Source organism: Carcharhinus amblyrhynchos, chromosome 5 (genome assembly GCF_965287045.1).
Source record: "Carcharhinus amblyrhynchos chromosome 5, sCarAmb.v2.hapA, whole genome shotgun sequence".
Classification (NCBI taxonomy): Eukaryota; Metazoa; Chordata; class Chondrichthyes; order Carcharhiniformes; family Carcharhinidae; genus Carcharhinus; species Carcharhinus amblyrhynchos.
The window spans coordinates 98,815,080-98,837,702 of NC_137328.1; the positions used below are offsets into that span (position 1 = coordinate 98,815,080).

Consider the following 22,623-nt stretch of genomic DNA (forward strand, 5'->3'; position numbering starts at 1 on the left):
CTGAGGTTACCCAGGCAGTATGTTCCTAATTGCAAATTCTGTCTTGTGCCCCTGTATTGCTACTTCTGGCTAAGTTTTTATGGAATTTTGTGAATTGTGACCCTCTCCCTTTTGTAGTTACCACATGAATACAAGTTCAGGTTTAACATGGTCAGCAGATTTATCTGAAGTGTTGCTATACCTCGTTGTTTTTATGCCTGAGAGGGGTATGTGAATTTATAGTTACATTGAAAATTAAATGCAAACTTCTGTAATTGCTGTTGCTGCTGCTTAATTGACCAGAAACAATCTGTTCTTGATGGTAACAAGCAGCCATCAGTTGGAGTCTTTAACACAATGGTAGGTATATGAATTGTGGCTAAAAATTAATCTTCAAAATCTAATGCTGATTTTGGCTCCATGGAATAAGAAGAGACAAGTCATGTGCAGTGGAAAATTTGTGTTACTTGTATTTACTAGAAAATTGAGGGTGATGTGAATGAAGGAGGTGGGTGGCACAGTGGTTATCATTGCTGCCTCACAGTGCCGGGAACCTGGATTCAATTCCAGCCTCAGGTCACTGTCTATGTGGAGTTTGTGTCTTCTCCCCGTGTCTGTATAGGGGTTTCCTCTAAGTGCTCTGGTTTCTTCCCATAGTCCAAAGATGTGCGGGTTAGGATGATTGGCCATGCTGAATTGACCCTACTGTCTGGGGGGGATTGACAGGGTAAATGAAGTTTACAGGAATAGGGCCTGGATGGGATGTGGTTGGTACAGACTCGATGGGCCAAATGATCTCCTTCTGTACTGTCGGGATTCTATGATTCTATAAGTGCTATGATGCAATAGAGTATTTAATCCCTTGATTCTTGACTGTGTATAGGTTCACAAGTTGGATAATGCTAAATAAATATCACAGGATGTACAAACATGCTAAACATCTGAAAGCTTCATGAAATTTCTTGAACCTGTAGATGTAGCAGTCATAACCTATCCAAACAGCAGCAACTTATATTTATGTAGTGTCTTTAGTGTTGTAAAATATCCAAAATACATCACAAGGGTGTTATCAAGCTGTTTTCGAAATCTGGCTACATAAGAAAATTTGTGCAGATAACCAAATGTTTGGTCAGAGATAGGTTTTGAATAGTGTCTTCAAGGGAGAACTTGACACTGGGAGGCTTAATGAAAGGATTCCAGACATTAGGGCCTTGGTAGCTAAAGGCATGGCTGCCAGTGGCAGTGTGATTAAAATCAGATGTTCAAGAGGGCAGAAGTGGAATTGTGCAGAAAAACAGAAGTTGTAAGGCTAAAGAAGATTACAGAGAGATAAAGGGGTGAGATCTTAGGAGGATTTGAAAACAAGGATGAGAATTTTAAAATTGAGGTATTGCTTTACTTGGAGCCTGTATAAGTAACTGAGGATAGGGATGATGGGTAAGTGAGACTCAGTCTGAGTTAAAACGGGACTAGCAAAGTTTCGGATAATCTCACGTTATGGAACGTAGTTCATATGAGACTGCCCAGCAATACATTGAAATAATAACAAAGACGTGGGTGAGGTGAGCCATAGTCAGGCAAAGATGTGTATGGTCATGTGCCCAATTTGGGGTTAAATATTTCAGTTTCAAATTGCCAGAAAGACCATCAGGGACTAAGGAACCAATGGCAATGGCTTGGTCTTCCTTATATTTAGTTGTGGCATATTTCCGTTCATCTTGCACTAGATAGTGGACAAGCAGAGCAGTGACAGAACTATAATATGCAAGCAGGCTGAAATGGTGTCATTCTTGCCAAAGTTTTCCAAGAAGAAATTGAGGCGACGTCCTGAGGATCCATATGATATGATTCATGTTGGACAAGTGGGCTAGTGTGCTACAGCACACTATTTCATTGACATTCATAGAATCACACAGCATAGAGGATGTTATTTTTCTTTTTTGATTTGATTTATTATTGTCATATGTATTGACATACAGTGAAAAGTATTGTTTCTTGCATGTTATACAGACAGAGCATACTGTTCATAGAGAAGGAAAAGAGAGAGTGCTGAATGCAGTGTTACAGTCCTATCTAGAGTGTAGCAAAAAATCAACTTTAATGCAGGTAGGTCCAGTCAAAAGTCTGACAACAGCAGGGAAGAAGCTGTTCTTGAGTCGGTTGGTACACGACCTCAGACTTTTGTATCTTTTTCCCGATGGAAGAAGCTGGAAGAGAGAATGTCTGGGATGAGTGTGTGTCCTTAATTGTGCTGGCTGCTTTGCCGAGGCAGTGGCAAGTGTAGACAGAGTCGATGGATGGGAGGCTGGTTTGCGTGATGGATTGGGCTACATTCACAACATTTTGTAGTTTCTTGAGGTTTTGGGCAGAGTAGGAGCCATATCAAACCGTGATACATCCAGAAAGAATGCTTTCTATGGTGCATCTGTAAAAGTTGGTGAGAGTCGTAGCTGACATGCCAAATATCCTTAGTTGTCTGAGAAAGTAGAGGCGTTGCTGGGCTTTTTTAACTATTGTGTCAGCATGGGAGGGCCAGGACAGGTTGTTGGTAATCTGGATTCATAAAAACTTGAAGCTCTGGACCCTTGCTACTTCATTCTCTTTGATGTAGACGGGCATGTTCTCCTCTATGCTTCCTGAAGTCTTTGTGTATGTTCTGGCTCTTTCAAAGAGTTATCCAATTAGTCCCACTCCCACGCTTATCCAATTGCCCTGCAAATCTTTTCTTTTCAAGTATTTATCCAATTTCATTTGAAAGTTATTGAATCTGCTGCCACCAGCCTCTCAGGCAATGAATTCTTGATCATAAAATCTGCTTTAGTTTATTTATTATAAAGTTTATAAGTTTATTTATTTAAAAGTTATCACAAGTAAGGCTTACATTAACACAGTAATGAAATTACTCTGAAAACCCCCTAGTTGCCACAGTCTGGTGCCTGTTTGGGTCACTGCACCTAACCATATCTTTCAGAATCCGGGAGGAAACCGGACCACCTGGAGGAAACCCACGCAAACATGGGGAGAACATGCAAACTCCATACAGTCAGTAACCCATGCCGCGAATCAACCCGGGTCCCTGGTGCTGTGAAGCAGCAGTGTTAACCATTGTGCTACCGTGCCGCCTGATGCTACATAAAAAGAAACAAAATTTTCCTCATCTTCCTCCTCGCTTCTTTTGGCAATAGTCTTAAATTCCCTCTTGTTACCGATCCTCCTGCAGTGGAAATGGTTTCTTCCAATGTACACTCTCAAAACCCCTTAACTTTGAAAACTTCATTATTTCTCTCCTTGACCTCCCCTTCTCTAAGGAGAACTGTCCCATCTTTTCTAGACTTTCAATGTAATTAAAGCCTTCACTGCCATGTGGCATCTATGAAGAGAAGTGAGAAAATATCTTGAGGAACATAAGAAATAGGCGCAGGATTAGGCCATTCAGCCCTTCGAGTCCACTCTGCCATTTAATGAGATCATGGCTAATCTACTTGAACACCATTTTTCTGCACTATATCTGCATTACTTTATGATCCCTATGACTGTGCGACCAAATTCCCCTCCAATTTGATTTTCAGGTTTCCTGACGATGCCATCATAATGGGTCGGATCTCAAACAATGACGAGATAGAGTCCAGGAATGAGAGAGAGAATCTGGTGAACTGATGTGGCAACAATACTCTCTCCCTCAATGTCAACAAAATAAAGGAGATTGACATCGACTTCAGAAAGTGTAAAGAAGAACATGCCCCTGTCTATATCAATGGAGGGGGTAGAAAGGGTGGAGAGCTTCAAGTTTTTAGGTGTCCAGATCACCAACAACCTGTCCTGGTCCCCCCCATGCCGACACAATAGTTAAGAAAGCCCACCACGCCTCTACTTACTCGGAAAACTCAGGAAATTTGGCATGTCTGTTACGATTCGCACCGACCTTTACAGAGGCACCATAGAAAGCATTCTTTCTGGTTGTATTACAGCTTGGTATGGCAACTGCTCTGCCCAAGACTGCAAGGAACTACAAAAAGTTGTGCATGTAGCCCAATCCAACATGCAAACCCATCCATTGACTCTGTACACTTCCTGCTGCCTTGGCAAAGCAGCCAGCATAATTAAGGAACCTACACACCCTGGACATTCTCTCTTCAGCTTTCTTCCTTCAGGAAATAGATGCGAAAGTCTGAGGTCATGTACCAACTGACTCAACAACAGCTTCCTCCCTGCTGCTGTCAGACTTTTGAATGAATTTACCTTGCATTAAGTTGATCTTTCTCTACACCCTAGCAAGATATTTTGGCCTTGGAGGGAGTGCAGAGGAGGTTTACTAGGCTGATACCGCAGTTGAGGGGGTTGAGCTATGAGGAGAGGCTGAATAAACTAGGCTTGTACTCGTTAGAGTTTAGAAGAATGAGGGGAGATCTCATTGAGACGTATAAGATGATGAATGGGATGGATAGGATAGAGGTGGAGAGACTCTTCCCGCTCAAAAAAGACAGTAGGACTAGGGGGCACAGCCTCAAGATAAAGGGGGGGTGGTTTAGAACGGAGTTGAGGAGGAACTTCTTCACTCAACGGGTGGTGAATCTCTGGAATTCTCTGCCCGTTGAAGTGGTGGAGGCTGCCTCGCTAAATATTTTTAAGACGTGGGTTGATGGGTTTTTGATAAGAGAGGGGATTAAGGGTTAAGGGGAGAGGGCGGGAATGTGGAACTGAGCCACGACAGATCAGCCATGATCTTATTGAATGGCGGGGCAGGCTTGAAGGGCTAGATGGCCTACTCTTGCTCCTATTTCTTATGTTCTTACGTTCTTATGTTCTTATGACTGTAACACAACATTCTGCACTATCTAGTTTCCTTCTCTATGAATGGTATGTTTTGTCTGTATAGCGTGCAAGAAACAATACTTCTCAATATATAATCATACATGTGACAATAAATCAAATTTAATTTATTATTGTCACATTAATGAGTATACAGTGAAAAGTGTTGTTTCATGTACACTATACAAGTAAAGCATATCATTCATGGAGAAGGAAAGGAGAGGGTGTCGAATGTGGTGTTACAAAGATAGTTGGGGTGCAGAGAAAGATCAATTTAATATGAGGTCTGACAGCAGCAGGGAAGAATCTGTCTTGAGTTGGTTGGTACGTAACCTCAGACTCTTGTATCTTTTTCCCAATGGAAGAAGGTGGAAGAGAGAATGTCCTGGGTATGTGGGTTCCTTAATTATGCTGGCTGCTTTGCCGAGGCAGTGGGAAGTATAGACAGAGTCAATGAAAGGGTGGCTGGATGTAGAAATATGTCAAACTCTATCGAAATCTCTCACTCAATCTTAAACATACTAAATGACTGAGCCTCCACAACCCACTGGGGCAGGGAATTTAAAAAGATTCACCACCCTTTGTGTGAAATCATTCTTTCTCAGTTTAGTCCTAAATGGCCTGCTTATTCTGAAACAGTGTCCCCTCGTTTTAGACATCCCCCCACCTCTCCCAAACAGCCATGGGAAACATCTGTCCTGTTGAGCTCAGTAAGAATTTTCTATGTTTGAATGAGATTATCTCTCATTTTTCTTCACTCCAGTGAGTAAAGGTCCAGTCTACTTCATCTTTCCTTCATCCCAGGAATTAATTTAGTGAACCTTTGTTGCATTCCATTTATAGGAAGTTTGCCTCTCCTGAGGTAAGCAGACCAAAATTGCAAATAATCTTCCAAGTGTGTTTCACCGAGATTTTATATAATTGCAGTGAGACATCTTTACTCTCATACTTAAATTCTCTTGCAATAAAGCCATACATACAACTTGCCTTCTTATTTGCTTGCAGTGCCTGTGTGTTTCCTTTTTGTGACTCATGAACAAGGACACTCAAATTCCTTTCAAGTTTTTAGCACTTTGCAGCTTCTCGCCATTTTGGAAATACCCTGCGTTTCTGTTTTTCCAACCAAAGTGGATAGCCTCATTTCTCCACATTGTATTCCATTTACCAACTGTTGGTCCACTCGCTTAGCTTCTCCAAATCCCCTTGAAGCATCTTTGCATCCTCCTCATAACTCACCCTTCTGAATCATGGATATAGATTGTGCATTGCTTGGGCCTGCCAATTTGAAAATTATCCATTTATTCCTATTCTCTGTTTTCTGTTCATTAACCAGTTTTCAATCCATGCCAGTATATTTCCCCCAATTCAAGTATTCTAGCTTTGTTTACTAACCTCGTGTGAGACCTTATCAAAAGTTTTCTGCAAATCTAAATATAACACATCCACTGGTTTCGCCTGACCAATTCTGCCAGTTACATCATCAAAAAAACTCCCAACAGATTTGTTAAACATGATTTCCTTTTCATAAATCCAGGTTGACTCTGCCCAGTCTTACCATTATTTTCTAAGTGTCTTGTCACATCCGGACATAACAGTTCCATAGTTCCTGGTTTTCTCCTTTCTTAAATAGTTGGATTCAGGGCGGCACAGTGAAACAGTGGTTAGCACTGCTGCCATACAGTGCCAGGAACCTGGATTCATTTTCCAGCTTTGGATACTGTTTGTTTGGAGTCCATTCTCCCTCTGTCTGCGTGGGTTTTCCCCTGGATGCTCCGGTTTCCTCCCACAGTCCAGAAGACATGCTGGTTAGGTGTGTTGGCTGTGCTCAATTCTCCCTCGGTACACCTGGACAGGCGCCAGAGTCTGGCGACTGGGGGATTTTCACAGTAAATTCATTGCAGAGTTGATGCAAGCCTATTTGTGATACTAGTAAATAAACTTGAAACTTTACGTTTGCTTGCTCCCATTCTGCAGGAACTATTCTATGGACTTTCCAGCGTCGATAGAATTTTGAAAGATGACAACATGCGCCTATCTCTGTAGCCACTTCCTTCAGCACACTGGGATGTAAATCATCAGGTCGAAGAGAAATAGCAATTTTAATTCTCAGTTAACATCTACTATTTTTCCTAAAGTTATCATCTTGCAGTTTCTCATTTGTACTAGCCCTTTAATTCTCCATTATTTCTGAGAGGATTTTAATATTTTCTTCCATGAAGACAGACGCAGTCGTGGTTTAATTTCTCTGCCATTTCCTTATTCCCCTTTGTAAGTTGTCCTGCCTCTGCTTGCCATGGACTTTTAAAGGAAGTAACACAATTAATGAAGAAATTGAGGTGTTGATTGCATTATTGAAGTAAAAGTTCAGTTACATTAGGCAGCATTTGAATCATTGTCATAAACTAGACACAGTAAGTGCAGGAGCTCATTACAGGACCTTGAATTGCCTTATTGTTGGAGGAAAACCAAACACCTGCAGAACCTAGACAGTAAACAACTGTCCCCCAAGGATTGCTACTTAAAAGAGGTTGATAAAACTTTAAAAAGTATATTTTTTGGAATTGAGTGAATAATTCTAGCTTGTACAGTGAGCTGCAGAGTCGAGGCACATGTCTTTTTAAAAAAAAACACAAGCACAGAGCCCAAAAATATAGGTCAGCTGAAGGATTGAGTTCTGAAAAGAATTCCTCTTAAAAAGAGTCGAAACCAAGGCACTCCATGCTACTAAGAAATTATGCTGGACTGTAAGTATAGTTCTCTTCAAAACAGTGTTTGTTCGAATATACAAATTGGTTATTAAAGTGGATATCAAAATTGTATGTAATAAATAGAATTGATATGTTATGACTAGCTTTATTCACCATCTGGTCTATCTGATAATCAGGGGGCACAGTGGCCCAGTTGTTAGCACTGCTGTCTCACAGCGCCAGGGATCTGGGTTCGATTCCCAGCTTGGGTCACTGTGGAGTTTGTACGTTCTCCCCATGTCTGTGTGGGTTTCCTCTGGGTGCTCTGGTTTCCTCCCACACTCTGAAAGATGTGCTGGTTAGGTGCATTGACCCGAACAGGTGCAGGAATGTGGTGATTAGGGAAATTTCACAGTAACTTCATTGCAATGTTAATGTAAGCCTTGAGACTAATAAATTAACTTTAACTTTTGATATTGTATTCATTATACTGTAATCTATATTTGATTTTTATAATCGTAAAATATAAAATAGTTCATATCTCATACTTACCCACATGATCTCTCATATATAGTTAACAAGTTCCTAGAATTCTTAAAATAGGATTCTAGATGCTAATATTAGTAAAATTAAAAAGAGTTTGTTTGTGCTCTTCCTTTTTTTTTGTTGCAATCTGTGATGAATTCCAATACTACTTTAATTGGAAGTTGGAGACCAGGAGTTCAGAGGCCAGTAAATAGAGTCCCCAGCTGGCCTCAGGCTTCTTGCCCATGCACTAGCCTGAGATGGCTGCATACGTGTAGTTTGTTGATTTCACACATGTGCTGGCTGGGAAAGGGACCACACAGACACAGTTCGTGGTTTTAATGCTCTTCAGGCTGAGAACTGGCCCTGCGCATTTGTGCTGAAGAAAAATGACACCTTTGCAAAGAAAGTGTTTCAGGGTTTAGGACACGAGGAGGGGAATAGGGACCAGGGAATACAACAGAAATAAATCCAAGAAGGAAATCCCAAGTTAGGGACCAGGAAGGGAATTTGAAACAGTAAAGTTAAAAATAAGGAACAGAGAAAAGGGCTTAAAATTAAATTAAAGATTTGAAACAATTTGGGCTTGAGAGAAGCCCAGAAAATCCATGGTGCAGCTGAAGGTTGGTGACTCTGCACTGAGACCAATAAGGGAAAAGGTACCCTTTTAGGGCAGTGGTGCTCTGCTTGGCAAGGGCGAAGATTTGAAAATATGCTTGGAAAGTGATGTTTGATGGCCTCGTGATCCAGAGGAAAGGAATCTCAGAAGGCGAGATTGAAACCATGGCATTGGATTCTTGTTGAAGCCATCCAAATAGGAGTGACCTTTGGAACAAATTTAAGTAAGTTCTTCAAATGTGGAGATCAAAAACCCTCATGAGAAAGATAGAGACTGGTTGTGTCTCAGTATGACAAGCGTCCGGGTCAGTTGTTGAGAAATCCATTGAATCTGCTTTGCTTGCATCTTTCATTTAGTTTGGAGTATAGTGTCTGTCCACTGTTTGTCAGTTGGGTTCACATGAATATTAGCGTCTAAGATAGATATGGTGAATTATTTTATCTTCCTGAATTTGTATGTGTCAGTAAAGTGATAGCTGGTGTGAAGGAATAATGCATTTTTGAATAATTTTCCTGCGTTTGTATTGAGATCTTTCCAACCGCTTTGTCTGGTGCAATATAATTCATTTTCTTGTTTAATAAATGTTTTATTCTTTGATGTACAAGTTCATCAGCAAACTCTTGTGAATTTAATCACTAACTGTTCTCTGCGGTTTCTTAAAAAAAGGTAAAAGTTAGGATCTATTCAGCCTAGTTTCACTCTGAGATCCGACTTGTCCAGCATTCATATCAGCTGGGATCATAAATTCCTGATTTCTTCCATGAGTCGTGGTTGGACACTTTTTTCTTGCTGGATTTTTCTGCATTAAATGAATGTATTTTAGTTGTTAACTGTATAGTAGTTCTTTAATTGTTAACAATTTCCTGCTTACTGTCATACCTTTTGATGTAATTCCCCAATCTGTCAGAGCCAATTTAGCCCTCATAGTTTTTTTGTTTAGATTTAGGACTCTTGGCTCTGACTGGACGACATCACTTTCGAAGTTGATGTAATATTCAAGGAGGAATTATTGTAATTTCTGCAAACAGGTTTGATCATACATAAAATTCTGACTAATCTGTTTATGTTGGATGGGTTAACCTTGTTATTGATCATTTAGGTGGAGCGACTTTCAGTTGAACTGGAGAAGAGCCGTGACCTTACTCGTACAATTGTACACATTGACATGGATGCTTTTTACGCTGCTGTGGAAATGAAAGATGCCCCAGAGCTGAAAGATAAACCAATGGCAGTTGGATCAATGAGTATGCTGGTATGAATTATTAATACATTTTACAGAACAAATATAAAACTCTCAAATTCTCAAGATTTTTTGTCATGCAAAGAATCATTGTACCCACAAATTTTTGGATTTTAACTGCACAACTATTTTATTTGTAGAATACAATTTTTCCATGAATGTTGGAAGAAGTGTGTGATTTGTGGACATAGGGTAACAGTTAATTTTTTTTAGATGTTTCCCAGTGGAGCTTAAAAGTATGACAATTTTTGTAAAAAATATGGGATGTATCTGTAACTAATGTAGTGGACTTCACTCAGATAAAATTGGAACAGTTATATTTGGAGTAACTGTATTGAATTGACAAAGTAGTTCTTGTACCATTTTCTAAAACAAAATCAAATTACAGTACATTCTGTATTTTCCAGGAATGACATTTACAAGAACCAACAATGTGTTCCCAAGCACAAAATCCAATTTTGTTGTAAATGCGATGAAAATGTTTCTGTACTTTATTTTCCATGGAAGAAGGAAATATTGTGACAAATTTGATTAATATGCAGCTACATCCTGTGTGTGTTTTTGAAGACAATTCCATAAGACAATTATGTTAACATTAGAGCATTGTTTATTAACAAAATATTCCTGTAGTAGAATTAAGATGACTTTTTTTGTGCTTTGGCAACATGAGATTTTCTGAAGAACAAATGAGAGGGAACAGGTCAAGGTCATAGTTGGACAGTGAAGAATCTTAAACTTTGTTTTGTTTAAACAGTTTTTAGATTTATAACCTACCTATTCCACTATAACAATGGAAACATCTATAATGTTCAAATCAATAATAATAAACAGAATTCCAAGTACTGAGTGCATGGCAAATAAAAAGGCAGAATCAAAAACTGAGTTAAATAAATACTGTTTTCTTGCTAATAAGAAGGAAAAAAACCTTAAATTTTTATAGTGCCTTCCATAACCTCAGGACATTTCAAAATACTTCACAAGCAGCAAAGTGCTTATGAAGTGTAGTTGTTGTTGTAATGTATGAAACATAGCAATGAATTTGCATATAGTAGGGTCCCAAAAGCAGCACTGTGATAATGACTAGATAATCTGCTGATTTAATGTTGGTTGAAGGATAAATAATTGGACAGGACATAAGAAAGAACTCAACTGTTCTTTAAGTAATACCATGAGATTCAATACATATATCTGATTGGGCAGATGGATCTGAGTTTCAAGAATCATCCAAATGGCAGTATCTCCAACAGTTCAGCACTAGATTTTGTGCTTGGATCTCTGGAGTTGAAGTTCTGACTCAGCTCCATCATTACCATTTTGTACCCTGTACTTGCAAGTGTTATAAAATCATAAAATTATAGAATTTTGCAATATGAGATTGCTCTGAAAAAAATACACATTTAGTCCAAATCCCCTCTATTTAGGCCATGAATAGTGAGAAGTCTCAGAACACAAGGTTAAAGTCCAAAAAGTTTATTTGGAATCACGAACTTTCGGAGTGCTGCTCTGTCATCAGATGAGTGGTGGAGGAGCAGAGCTCCGAAAGCTCGTGATTCCAAATAAACCTGTTGGACTTTAACGTTGTGTTCTGAGACTTCTTAGTGTGCTCACCCCAGTCCAACACAGGTGTTTCCATCATCATTATACCATTAAGTTTTTACGTTTCAAATATTGACACAGTTACCTCCTAAAAGCTGTTATGCTTTCTATTTTCATCATTGTTTCTGCTGGTGCATTGCATGTCCTAACAGTCTGTGGCCTAAAAACAAATTCTCTGAATATTTTCCTGTTTCTTTTGATCTCCACACAATGGAGCCTCATATCAGATCAGATAACTGAATTCTTGATGAATAGAGTAACCCTATTCATACATTATAGTTATAACCTATGTGCTATTAGGCTTGAATCACAAAAAAGGGGCTCTGGTGGAAGGAACAGGTTCTGCCCATTGAGCCCATCACAATCTGCGTGAATTCCACCCTGTCATTCCAGGAAGCAGGGTTCTCGAGTGTAGCAAGTTTTGAGAGCTTGACGGAACATATTTCCTTTCCAACAACAGCTATGGGAACTGAAAATATTGAAGTGGAACAATTGTGAAATCTGCCAAGCCAATTGTGTAAATATTTTGTAGATTGGAGAAATCATAGCCACTCTGTAGATGGAGAGCCTGTGATCTTCTCTTTACTAATTGCAATCAGTTATTTTACCTCATGACAAAAAAAGTAATTCCTAAAACCTTTTCTGGTTATTCTAATTGTTAAGTCTGCACTGTGAATGATACTGCTGTGGCCTAAAAGCAATTTGGGAAAGAGATAAAACAAACAAAAATCTTGGTGTAACTTAAATTGAATTCAAGTGGCTGAGAAGGAACACACACACCTTTAATTCAGAAAGTAATGGGTCTCACTCTTGAGTATGTAACCCAGACTGCTGCTCTGTGCAATACTGAAAGGATGCTGCCCTTCAAATTTTCTTTGTTTGTTCTTGGGATATGGATGTCGCTGGCAAGGCCAGCATTTGTTGCCCATCTCTAATTGCCCTTGAACTGAGTGACTTGCCATGTCATTTCAGAGGGCAGCTAAGAATCAAACACATTATTGTGGTTTTGGAGTTGCATGTAAACCAGACCAGGTAAGGACAGCAGAATTCCTTTCTTAAAGGACATTAATCTACCAGATGGGTTTTTAGAACAATTGTTACCATTTCTGAGACTAGTTTTTCAACTTCAGATTTATTAATTGAATTTAAATTTCAGTAGCTGCCCTGGTGTGCTTTGAGTCTTGGCCTCTGAATTACTAGCCCAGTAACATTACCATTACGCCACCATCTCACCCCGTTGAACTGTGGCTCATCTATCTGCTCAGAGAAACATGAAAAACTCCTATGGCATTCAGCAGTTAACATGCAATGCAAACTGATTAGCAATCTTCGGAATTACAAAAAAAGTATTAAAGTTATATTTTCCCAAACATTTGTTTGTCCGTCCTCAAGTACACAAGTTGTGTGCAGGATCCATCATAGAGGTATAAATAAGATTGAAGCAATCCAATTTTCTGTGCGTATCAGTATGGGACATACACCAATGTCTCATCCTTGATCAAAAGTTTGAAATGGGAATCGCTGCAACTCAGGAGGGAGATTGATCGACTGACCATGTTGTATAAAATATAGAATGGACTGATGGGAATTGGCAGAAACTAGTCCTTGGTGCTCTCTTGCAATGAAAAAATACAATGTTGCAATGCAGACAAACTACAAAGACCATTCATTACCAAGACAAATCCACATTGGAACAAGCTATCAAAGGAAATAATCACAGACTCATTAATTGAAAATTTTCAAGACCCATAATTTGATTATTTCCATTTAAATGTTTCATGACCAGAACAACCATCTCAGCAGGTCATACCTGGTTTGGCTAGCACTGCCCATATAAATGAAGCCAAAATCCGGATATTGATTTGTGATGCTGATGCAACTAAAGCAGAGATTTTCTGGTCCTGACCAACATGTATCCTTGAACTAAGTACCATTAAAATTGACTATGCAGGTAATTGTTCCCCATGCTGATTGTGAGATTCTGCTGTGCGTAAAGTTGACGGCTATTTTTGTTGACATTGCAACATTGATTATACTTGAAAGTGCTTAATGCATTATGGAGTACTTTGTGAAATTCTGTCGATATGGAAGACATGATAAAAATTGGTGTATTTCCCATACTGATATAACTTTCTTAAAAGTCCCGTACAAACCATAAGGGTTTCAAGTCTGGTCGCCAGTCTGTATTGAATGAGTTGATTTCAGTTAATGTGTAGATGATTTGTCTTTGACTGGCGCAGATGCGATGGGCTAAAGGGCTATTTTCTATGCTGTATACCTCCTGTGACTCTATGACCGTACCAGTGCTTGGGTTTAGGGAAGTAAAAATTAATCATTAATTACTTTTCTGGTAATTTATAACCAGCCTGGTTATAAATGTATATAGGTGGAGTTTGCTTGAGGGCAGAATTATGATCAACTCTAATGCTTCTTGCAGTTGTATTACAGTCATGCTTTACACGTGAACAGTGAACACTTGAACAGTAACTGAAGAATGTTCACTGTCCTTATATACCAGCAAGGAGCTTTAGGAAAGTTTAAAAAAAATGAAAGTTCAAGAGGAAAATAAAGGAAGTAGCTAATGACTAGAACACTTTACAAATGCAAGATTGTTGCAGTCATTTAATTTGCACACTTGGTTGGAGGTATTTTTCAGTGTTGTACGTAACATAAGAAGTAGGAGCAGGAGTAGGCTATTGAGCCTGCCCCGCCATTCAATAAGATCATGGCTGATCTGAAGTGGATCAGTTCCACTTTCCCGCCTTCTCCCCATAACCCTTAATTCCCTTGCCTACCAAAAACCTATCCACCCGTGTCTTAAATATATTTAGCGAGGTAGCCTCTACCACATCAACGGGCAGTGAATTCCAGAGATTCACCACCCTTTGAGTGAAGAAGTTCCTCCTCAACTCCGTTCTAAACTGCCCCCCCCCCCCCTATCTTGAGGCTGTGCCCTCTAGTCCTGCTGTCCTTTCTGAACGGGAAGAATCTCCCTACCTCTACCCTATCTATCCCCTTCAGCACCTACAGGATTATAATCTCAAACTCATTTCAGTGAAGAATCTACTATAATGTTTAATCTGCTGGTGGGCTTTTTGCATTTGTTATCTTAAACTGTTTGAACATGCTAAAAGGTTGTGCATGGAATATTTAGTTGAAGCGATTTCTTCTTTGGTAGTTTGAGACATATTCAAAAAAATTCTTAATATTTGTTTACAATTCTTCAAGAACCGTAGGAATTTAGCAGCTATTTAGGGTTTGATCTGATCATCATGACAGCAAGAACCTAACTGTTTTCAGAGCCTATTAAATGTTGAGTGACTTAATATTTGAACATTTAACTCCTTTAAATAATTTATCCAGTATTTGTTTATCCTGTATTGAAATGCATCAGCATCCGGTTTCAATCATTAATGTCTAAAAATTACTGTATGTAAAATGACCACAGTGGAAAATCAAGAATGTGGTTTACTGTTTCCTAATCCCCAAATGACACATTGGTGAAAATGGGGTAACTTTAATACCTTATGAATAATAAATGCATGTATATAATTTAATGTTGCGATGATAGAAAATAAATATTGCCCCTTTCATGCCCTAAGGATGCTCCAAAGCATGTTACAACCGATGAATTGCGATCTCTGTTGCAGTTGAACCAACATCTTGCTTGTTGAGAATTGAGAAGGAATTGCTTGCTTAATATTTGAAAAAAAGAGGTTTGCATTGCATGCTCTGTTAGCATTCAGATTGGTTGTGCAGTATTAATGGAAAAGGGCTAACATAGATGTAAAGTGTCTGGCAGAATATTGCCTGAAGCTTCTGCTAAGTTTGCCATTGTGGGTATTACCCCAGCACAGTCATCGTCTTAGTGATTTACAGCATGGAACAGGCCCTTTGGCCCAACTTGTCCATGCCACCCTTTTTTTAAAATCACTAAGCTAGTTCCAATTATTCGTATTTGGCTCATATCCCTCTATACCCATCTTACCTATGTAACTGTCTAAATGCTTTTTAAAAGACAAAATTGTACCCACGGCTACTACTACCTCAGACAGCTTGTTCCAGACACTCTCCACCCTCTGTGTGAAAAAATTGTCCCTGGACCCTTTTGTATCTCTACCCTCTCACCTTCAACCTATGCCTTCTAGTTTTAGACTCCCGTGTCCTTGGGAAAAGGTGTTAACTATCTAGCTTATCTATGTTCCTCATTATTTTATAGACCTCTATAAGATTACCTTCTATGTTTCAGGGAAAAAAAATCCCACCCTACCCAACTTCTCCTTATAATTCAAACGATCAAGTCCTGGCAGCACCCTCGTAAATTTCTTCTGCACTCTTTCTAGTTTAATAATATCCTTTCTATAATATGGCGACCAGAACTGTACACAGTATTCCAAGTGTGGTCTACCAATGTCTTGTACAACTTCAACAAGACGTCCCAACTCCTGTATTCAATGTTCTGACCAATGAAACCAAGCACACTGAATTCAACAGTTCTAAATGTTGTATAATTTAACTTGATTACATGCTGATTGTGGAAATATGAACTTTGTTTTATGAAGATTTTTATGATTGTACTCCATCAAGTTATTAGTTCTTGTAGATGGGTTTTGTAGTTTTCCTGAGTGTTTTTTCCCCCTAATGCAATAACATTTATTCTTTCAGTCAACATCAAATTATCATGCCCGGAAATATGGAGTACGTGCAGCTATGCCTGGTTTTATTGCTAAGAAGCTGTGTCCAAATTTGATTATCATTCCAACAAATTTTGCTAAGTATCGAGCAATAAGCAAAGAGGTGAGTCTTACATTCTGATCATTACTCCATTATTTTATTCACAGCTCCTTTGTCCCCTGCTAAATTTGTTTTCTAAGTTCTTTCAGTCATGTTCTAATGATTGATTACTTGCCTTCTGCTATTTTCCTATCATTTACTTTCAATAATTTCACATGACATGTTCCTTTATTATTCTCGTGTGCTGCACTTTCCCTCAGTTTCTTGTTTGCAATATTTCTCTATCTGATATTAATTCTTTATTACCTCTTGGTTAATGTCTCAAAGATCCCTTTTCCTGACATTGCTTTTTCAACCAATCAGTGAGTGGGGCCTATTCCTGTGGCAGAGGCTGGCAGCATAGTACTGAGCAGGACACTGCGCACGTGCAGATCTGTCAGTTTCTCTTCCCTTCCCTTCTCTCCGCGCCGCCCGCCCCCCTCCATTTTCAATGTAGCCTCTGGGATTTCCTTTTGATCTGGTAAACCTTATAATGCTATCCTGTTGTAAAGTCCCCTCTTTTACACGTTATCGCCCCTACACACTATAATGGCCTCTGTTCTAAAAGTAAATGTATTATCTCAAGCGCTCCTTATGACAGGGCAGATAAGTTGTGTGCAGAGTGTGTCATTAAGTCATAAAAAGCAAGAAGAGAGCGGGGGGAAAAATGTTAGCAAATTAAGAGGCAAGTGGAAGGCGATCAGTCATAAAATCATTATACATTTTCACTGTCTAAGGAGCAAATTTTAACCACAAAGATGTTCAGGCAGTGCCTTCTGTCCGTTTCAGTGAGCAGTTCTCCAGTCCAAAGCAATGCCACTTTTTAAACCAAGGTTAATGAAGACAAGAAGTCCATTTCAGATGAGGAAGGCTTACATTTTATGACTAATTTTGCTTTTGGATAAAAATCAGGGTTGGATAAAATTGGATTAGGTTGAGTGAGAGTGGAAATAATTACAATAACAGATTCCTCTTCTTGACTGAGAAGTTAAAATGCTTCCAGAATTATTGCCAAATTCATCATGCTTAGGCATTATTGATTTAATTATTTTCTTCCCTCCAGTGTGAGAAGGAAACTAGTGTGATTCGTAATTTATATATTTCAGTTTCTTAGACTGGGATAGCCAAAATTGATTTTTTTTTTGGAGTAGTGTTTTTTTTTCCGCCTTCTAGAGCCAAAAAATAACTGCAGTCAAAAAGGCTGATAACTGTTCTAATCCTTGATAATGTCCTCCACCAGGGCCCCAAAGTTTTTGGTTTGACCTGGTTAGGGACCAACAATGTTTTGTTTAAAGTAGACAAGATTTGAGACTTAAGACACATGCTAAGAGAATAAAGATTCCATGTGATTTGAGCAAGCATCAATAAACTTTATTATAAAAGCCACAAAAGTAGAACAATTTACAATATCTATCTTATAGTCTATTATTAAGAATTAACATGAGATAAATATGATTGAACAGGCAAACTGTCATCGAACACCCACACTACATTACACATTTAATAGCTAATTCAACCAAGACAGGTACCACAGATTTCTCAACCACCCACCCAGATGTCAGTGAACGCTATTATTCAAAACTATTAAAACTTAGTCTTTCTCACAAGGGACTTCAGATTTTTCACTTTCGAAGACCTAACTCTGAATTCCCTCAAAAGCAACTCTGACTTGGATGCCTAAACAACTGCTCACCTCCCAGGGTTTCAGTCTTGTCCCCTGGATTTCCGTGTCTGCAGTCCTGCCTCTAGTTGCATAATTTCAGCTTCTTAATACCCAACTAGCTTCACTGGGTAGGCACTCCCCCTGGATTTCACCAAGCTCCAATGCCCTCAGCTGCATCATGCTGTAAATGGCTCCCAGGGCTTCTTTTGAGCTCCTTTCCAGCTTGGAGCTGGTGATATTTTGCCACATTTTCAACTCAGAAGCCTCAACTGTACAGAGCTATCAAAACAGCTCCTGGAACTTTTCCTGAGGCTCAACTACACAGCACCACCAAACAACTTTTGCTTCCTGGAGCCTGTTAACAGCAGCTCCCTTTCAGGATGACCTTGCCCCAGTTGCAGAGCACTCGCTACTCCAACAAACACACAAGTTCAAACATCAGAACTATCAAACTCCACCCATCTCCATGATGACATACTCTGCCAGGGCTCACTGAATGCTGTTAATTAATTCTAACTGCCAAAACAAAAACGACTTTGTGTTGCATACTGGAGAGGGAGTCGACTCTCCCAAAAAAATTGTCGAACTCATGAAAGATGGAGTAAATCGCGCTGGTTTTTTTCAGCGGCATTTTCAAAATGAATCTCCAAAACCCTGTGCACTATAGAGTTTACTAGTGTGAATCAGTCCAAAAATCTGTTTTGGAGGGGGGGAGCCCCTCGATTTTCAGAAGGCGTTTGATAAGGTGCCGCACAAAAGGTTGTTACAGAAAGTTAGGGGGCATGGAGTTGGGGGTAGGGTGTTAGCGTGGATAGGGGATTGGTTGTCAAATAGGAGGCAGAGAGTGGGTGTCAATGGGTGCTATTCAGATTGGTGGTTGGTGACTAGTGGAGTGCCCCAGGGATCGGTGCTGGGGCCTCAGCTATTTACCATTTATATAGATGATCTGGAGGAGGGAACCGAGTGTAAGGTGTTGAAATTTGCTGATGACACAAAGATAAGTGGAACAGCAAATTGTGTGGAGGGTGTGGAAAGTCTGCAGAGGGATCTAGATAGGCTGAGCGAGTGGGCGAGGACCTGGCAGATGGAATACAATGTTGGCAAATGTGAGGTTATCCACTTTGGTAGGAATAATGGTAGGAAGGACTACTACCGACAGGGCGAAAAGCTGCAGCATGCTATGGTGCAGAGGGACCTGGGGGTCCTTGTGCATGAGTCGCAAACACCCGGCCTACAGGTGCAGCAGGTGGTCAGGAACGCAAATGGGATGCTGGCATTTATAGCGAGGGGGATTGAATATAAAAGTAGGGAGGTCTTGCTGCAACTGTACAGGGCACTGGTGAGGCCGCAGCTGGAGTACTGTATGCAGTTTTGGTCGCCGCACTTGTGCAAGGATATTTTGGCCTTGGAGGGAGTGCAGAGGAGGTTCACTAGGCTGATACCGGAGTTGAGGGGGTTGAGCTATGAGGAGAGGCTGAATCGACTGGGCTTGTACTCGTTAGAGTTGAGAAGGATGAGGGGAGATCTCATTGAGACGTACAAGATGATGAAAGGGTTGGATAGGGTAGAGGTGGAGAGGTTCTTCCCGCTCAAAGGACAGCAGGACTCGAGGGCACAGCCTCAAGATAAGGGGGGGGCAGTTTAGAACAGAGTTGAGGAGGAACTTCTTCACTCAAAGGGTGGTGAATCTCTGGAATTCTCTGTCCGTTGAAGTGGTGGAGGCTACCTCGCTAAATATATTTAAGACGCGGGTAGATAGGTTTTTGGTAGGCAAGGGGATTAAGGGTTATGGGGAGAAAATGGGAAAGTGGAACTGAGCCACTTCAGATCAGCCATGATCTTATTGAATGGCGGGGCAGGCTCGAAGGGCTAGATGGCCTACTCCTGCTCCTATTTCTTATGTTCTTATGACCCATTCCAGCTGGAGAGGCCGGCAACAGATCGCTGAATGGGTGACTGTGCGTGCACTGATCTCAATACTGACAGATTGGCACGTGCACAGTCCGCCAGTGTCCTGATTGCTGGCCAATTCCGTGACCCTCACATTGCCAGACTTGCGACTGCCCTATGGCCTCTGAGCTGCTCCAGCCCCCCCACCCCACCACCATCCCAAAAATCTCCCAGTCTCTTGCCCCCCCCCCCCCCCCCCAAATCCTGATGACCAGCCCCGATCACTGGCCTCAGTCTCTGTTACAGTTCAAAGCATAGTGTGTCAGTGGGTTTCACCCCTGTCCCCATTAAGCCACAGTCCCTTTGCATTGCCTGATGGGCAGTGCCAAGATGCCCCTGGGCACTGGCACTTTGCTCCTTGGGCAATGCCAGGGTCCCACGCTGGCACTACCAAGGTGGCAATGCCCAGACAGCACCCTGCCCCACCCAGCATCTGACCTTCTGGGGGGCCTCGATTGCCCCCCACTCCCCCCCAATCCAACAGGGTTGGGCAGCCAACTGCCAACAAGTGGGGAACCATGTTAAACCCCGCTGGAGTGAAATACTCCTGCCTAGCGGGCTGGAGACTTCAATCCCAAGCCCACTAATTGGATTTAAATTATATTAAAATGAGGGTGTGCATCCCCTCCGTGCCACTTTCCGGCACCGAGCTGACAGTAGTGGAAATCCGGCTGTCGAAGACGCATGGAGGCCATAGCCCCCAGCAGGAGGCCCGCACAACGGTCTTTGCGAGAGTCTCCGGGCCTTCTACGCTACAAGAGCAGGATGACAGGCTGGGAGAATCACCACCACACACACACACCGACCCCCATTTTCCAATGAAGTAAGCCTACTTGCTGTTTTATGATGTTGTCTTTCTAGCTGTTAATGCCTGATATTGAGCTCAATATGGCCCAACCCTTTTAGTATAATAATATTCGAGCTGCTTTAGTTGCATTTATCCTATTTTTTACAGTTAAACTTTAATCTTCTCAGAACTAAGAATTACTTCTAAAATACTATGAGTCGTGAATTAGGTATTTATAATGACTGTCTTCCAAACTTCTACTCATGTCATTCTGAACTTGTGGAATTGCCAGGGATTGAGTCATGTTTTGCTTTTCTTAAAATGGTTCTGAAGTTTGACTCAATTGCCCTTAATCCACCTTATTTATACTTGTGGCACATTCTGCAACAATTAACTGTAACTAATTATGGTTCATAAAAACAGAAATGTCTCTTTTATGGTGCAGTAAGTGCATTCTTATTAGTACATAGCTGATGTTTTGGTTAGTGTGAGATTACGAAGAGTTGTTCCTTTAATTCTAACTGATGAATGTTCATAAACAAAAAGCTCTTCATTTCATTGAACATAACTTTTTATAAGTGGGGTCATTCATTAATTCAAACCTGCGATCTCTACCAACGAAAAGGACGAATGTAACAGCTGCATGGGAACACAATCCTGACTTGGAACTATATCACTGTTTCTTCACTGTAACTGGGTCAAAGTCCTGAAACTTCCTTCCTAACAGCGCCCACAAGTGGGTGTACCTACACCACCTGGACTGCAATGGTTCAGGAAAACAGCTCACCACCACCTCCTCAAGGTCAATTAGGGATGGGTAATAAATGCTGGCCTAACCAGCGATGTCCAAACCCCGTAAAAGTATAAATATTAAAATAATCTCTGGTGACATGTGATTATCTTTGTGAATGGCTTACTTCTTTCTATGTAATTCTGTAATGGCGAATGAAGAAGTGGCAGAAATACACAAAAGAAGTACTATGCCTCAGTCTTCACAGAAGACATGGATGTTGACAAAAGCCAGAGGCTATTATTTTCAGGAAGTTGATACTAAAGCAATTACTCAAAAGTTAAGACAAATGATGGTTTATCATAATGGATGCTAGAGAATTAAAAGGTAAAGTTCAATTCATTTAAAAAAAACTGGAATTGAAAGCTAGTCTCAGTATTGGTGAAATTTAAAGTCATCGATTGTCATAAAATCCAATCTGGTTAACAACTCTGCTTTAGGGAGAGAAATGTGCTATTGATAACTGGCCTGGCCTACATGTGACTCCAGATCCACAGTAATGTGGTTGACTTAACTACCCTCTGAAATAATCTGGCAAGCCTCTTTGTTCAAAGGTAAATTGGGAAGGGCAACAAATGTAGGCCTTGCAAGTGACTCCCACATCCCATGAAGGAATAAAAGAAAAACTGAGCCAAAGATAGCTGAAAAATAAGCCAGGAAATCATGGGTTTTTACTTTGTGTGGCTAAAATATTAGAGACCATAATTTGGATGAAAGCTACCAATCATGTCAAGAAAAATGAATTAATCAGAGCCATTTGACATAGTCAAACAACTTGTTTGAAATCTAACTTTTTACAACTATTTTGCAGAAATGGAGATGAAAAAGAAATGAGAATATCTTTTTTTAAAAGATCCGGTTTAGTTTTTTGCTTGCTTCAATTTTGATTCTGATCCCACAAAGCTGTTAACTGCTGAACCTCACTTGTGAGCCCAATGCTTGCTGACATTAAGTGAAATGGAGATTGGGATAGCTTGATCTTGGGTTTGGACATAGCTCGGCACAACATTGAGGGCTGAAGGGCCTGTACTGTGCTGTACTGTTCTATGTTCTGTGTTCTATGAAATCCCTTTACTCAGGCACTCCTCCCTCCATTTTGTAAAATATTATCATCCTGCTTGCAAAATTCATCTCTGATCCTTCTATTCTTGCACACTGCAACCTCATCGTCAGCTCCCTTTTCTCTCAAATGTTATGCAGCACAT

At 40.3% G+C, this 22,623-nt stretch overlaps 1 protein-coding gene across 3 annotated transcripts in view; it reads left to right on the plus strand.

The window, feature by feature from the left end:
* polk (polymerase (DNA directed) kappa) overlaps positions 1-22,623 on the plus strand; it is a 101,820-nt gene that overhangs the window by 37,933 nt on the left and 41,264 nt on the right. For 2 of the 3 annotated variants that reach the window (XM_080189302.1, XM_080189303.1), the window contains 2 exons: positions 9,719-9,871; positions 16,121-16,252. In XM_080189302.1, coding sequence (XP_080045428.1) covers positions 9,719-9,871; positions 16,121-16,252 — 285 coding nt within the window. Of the gene's footprint in view, positions 1-7,307; positions 7,533-9,718; positions 9,872-16,120; positions 16,253-22,623 lie in introns of those variants that run through there. The other variant, XM_080189304.1, reaches the window with a different exon arrangement.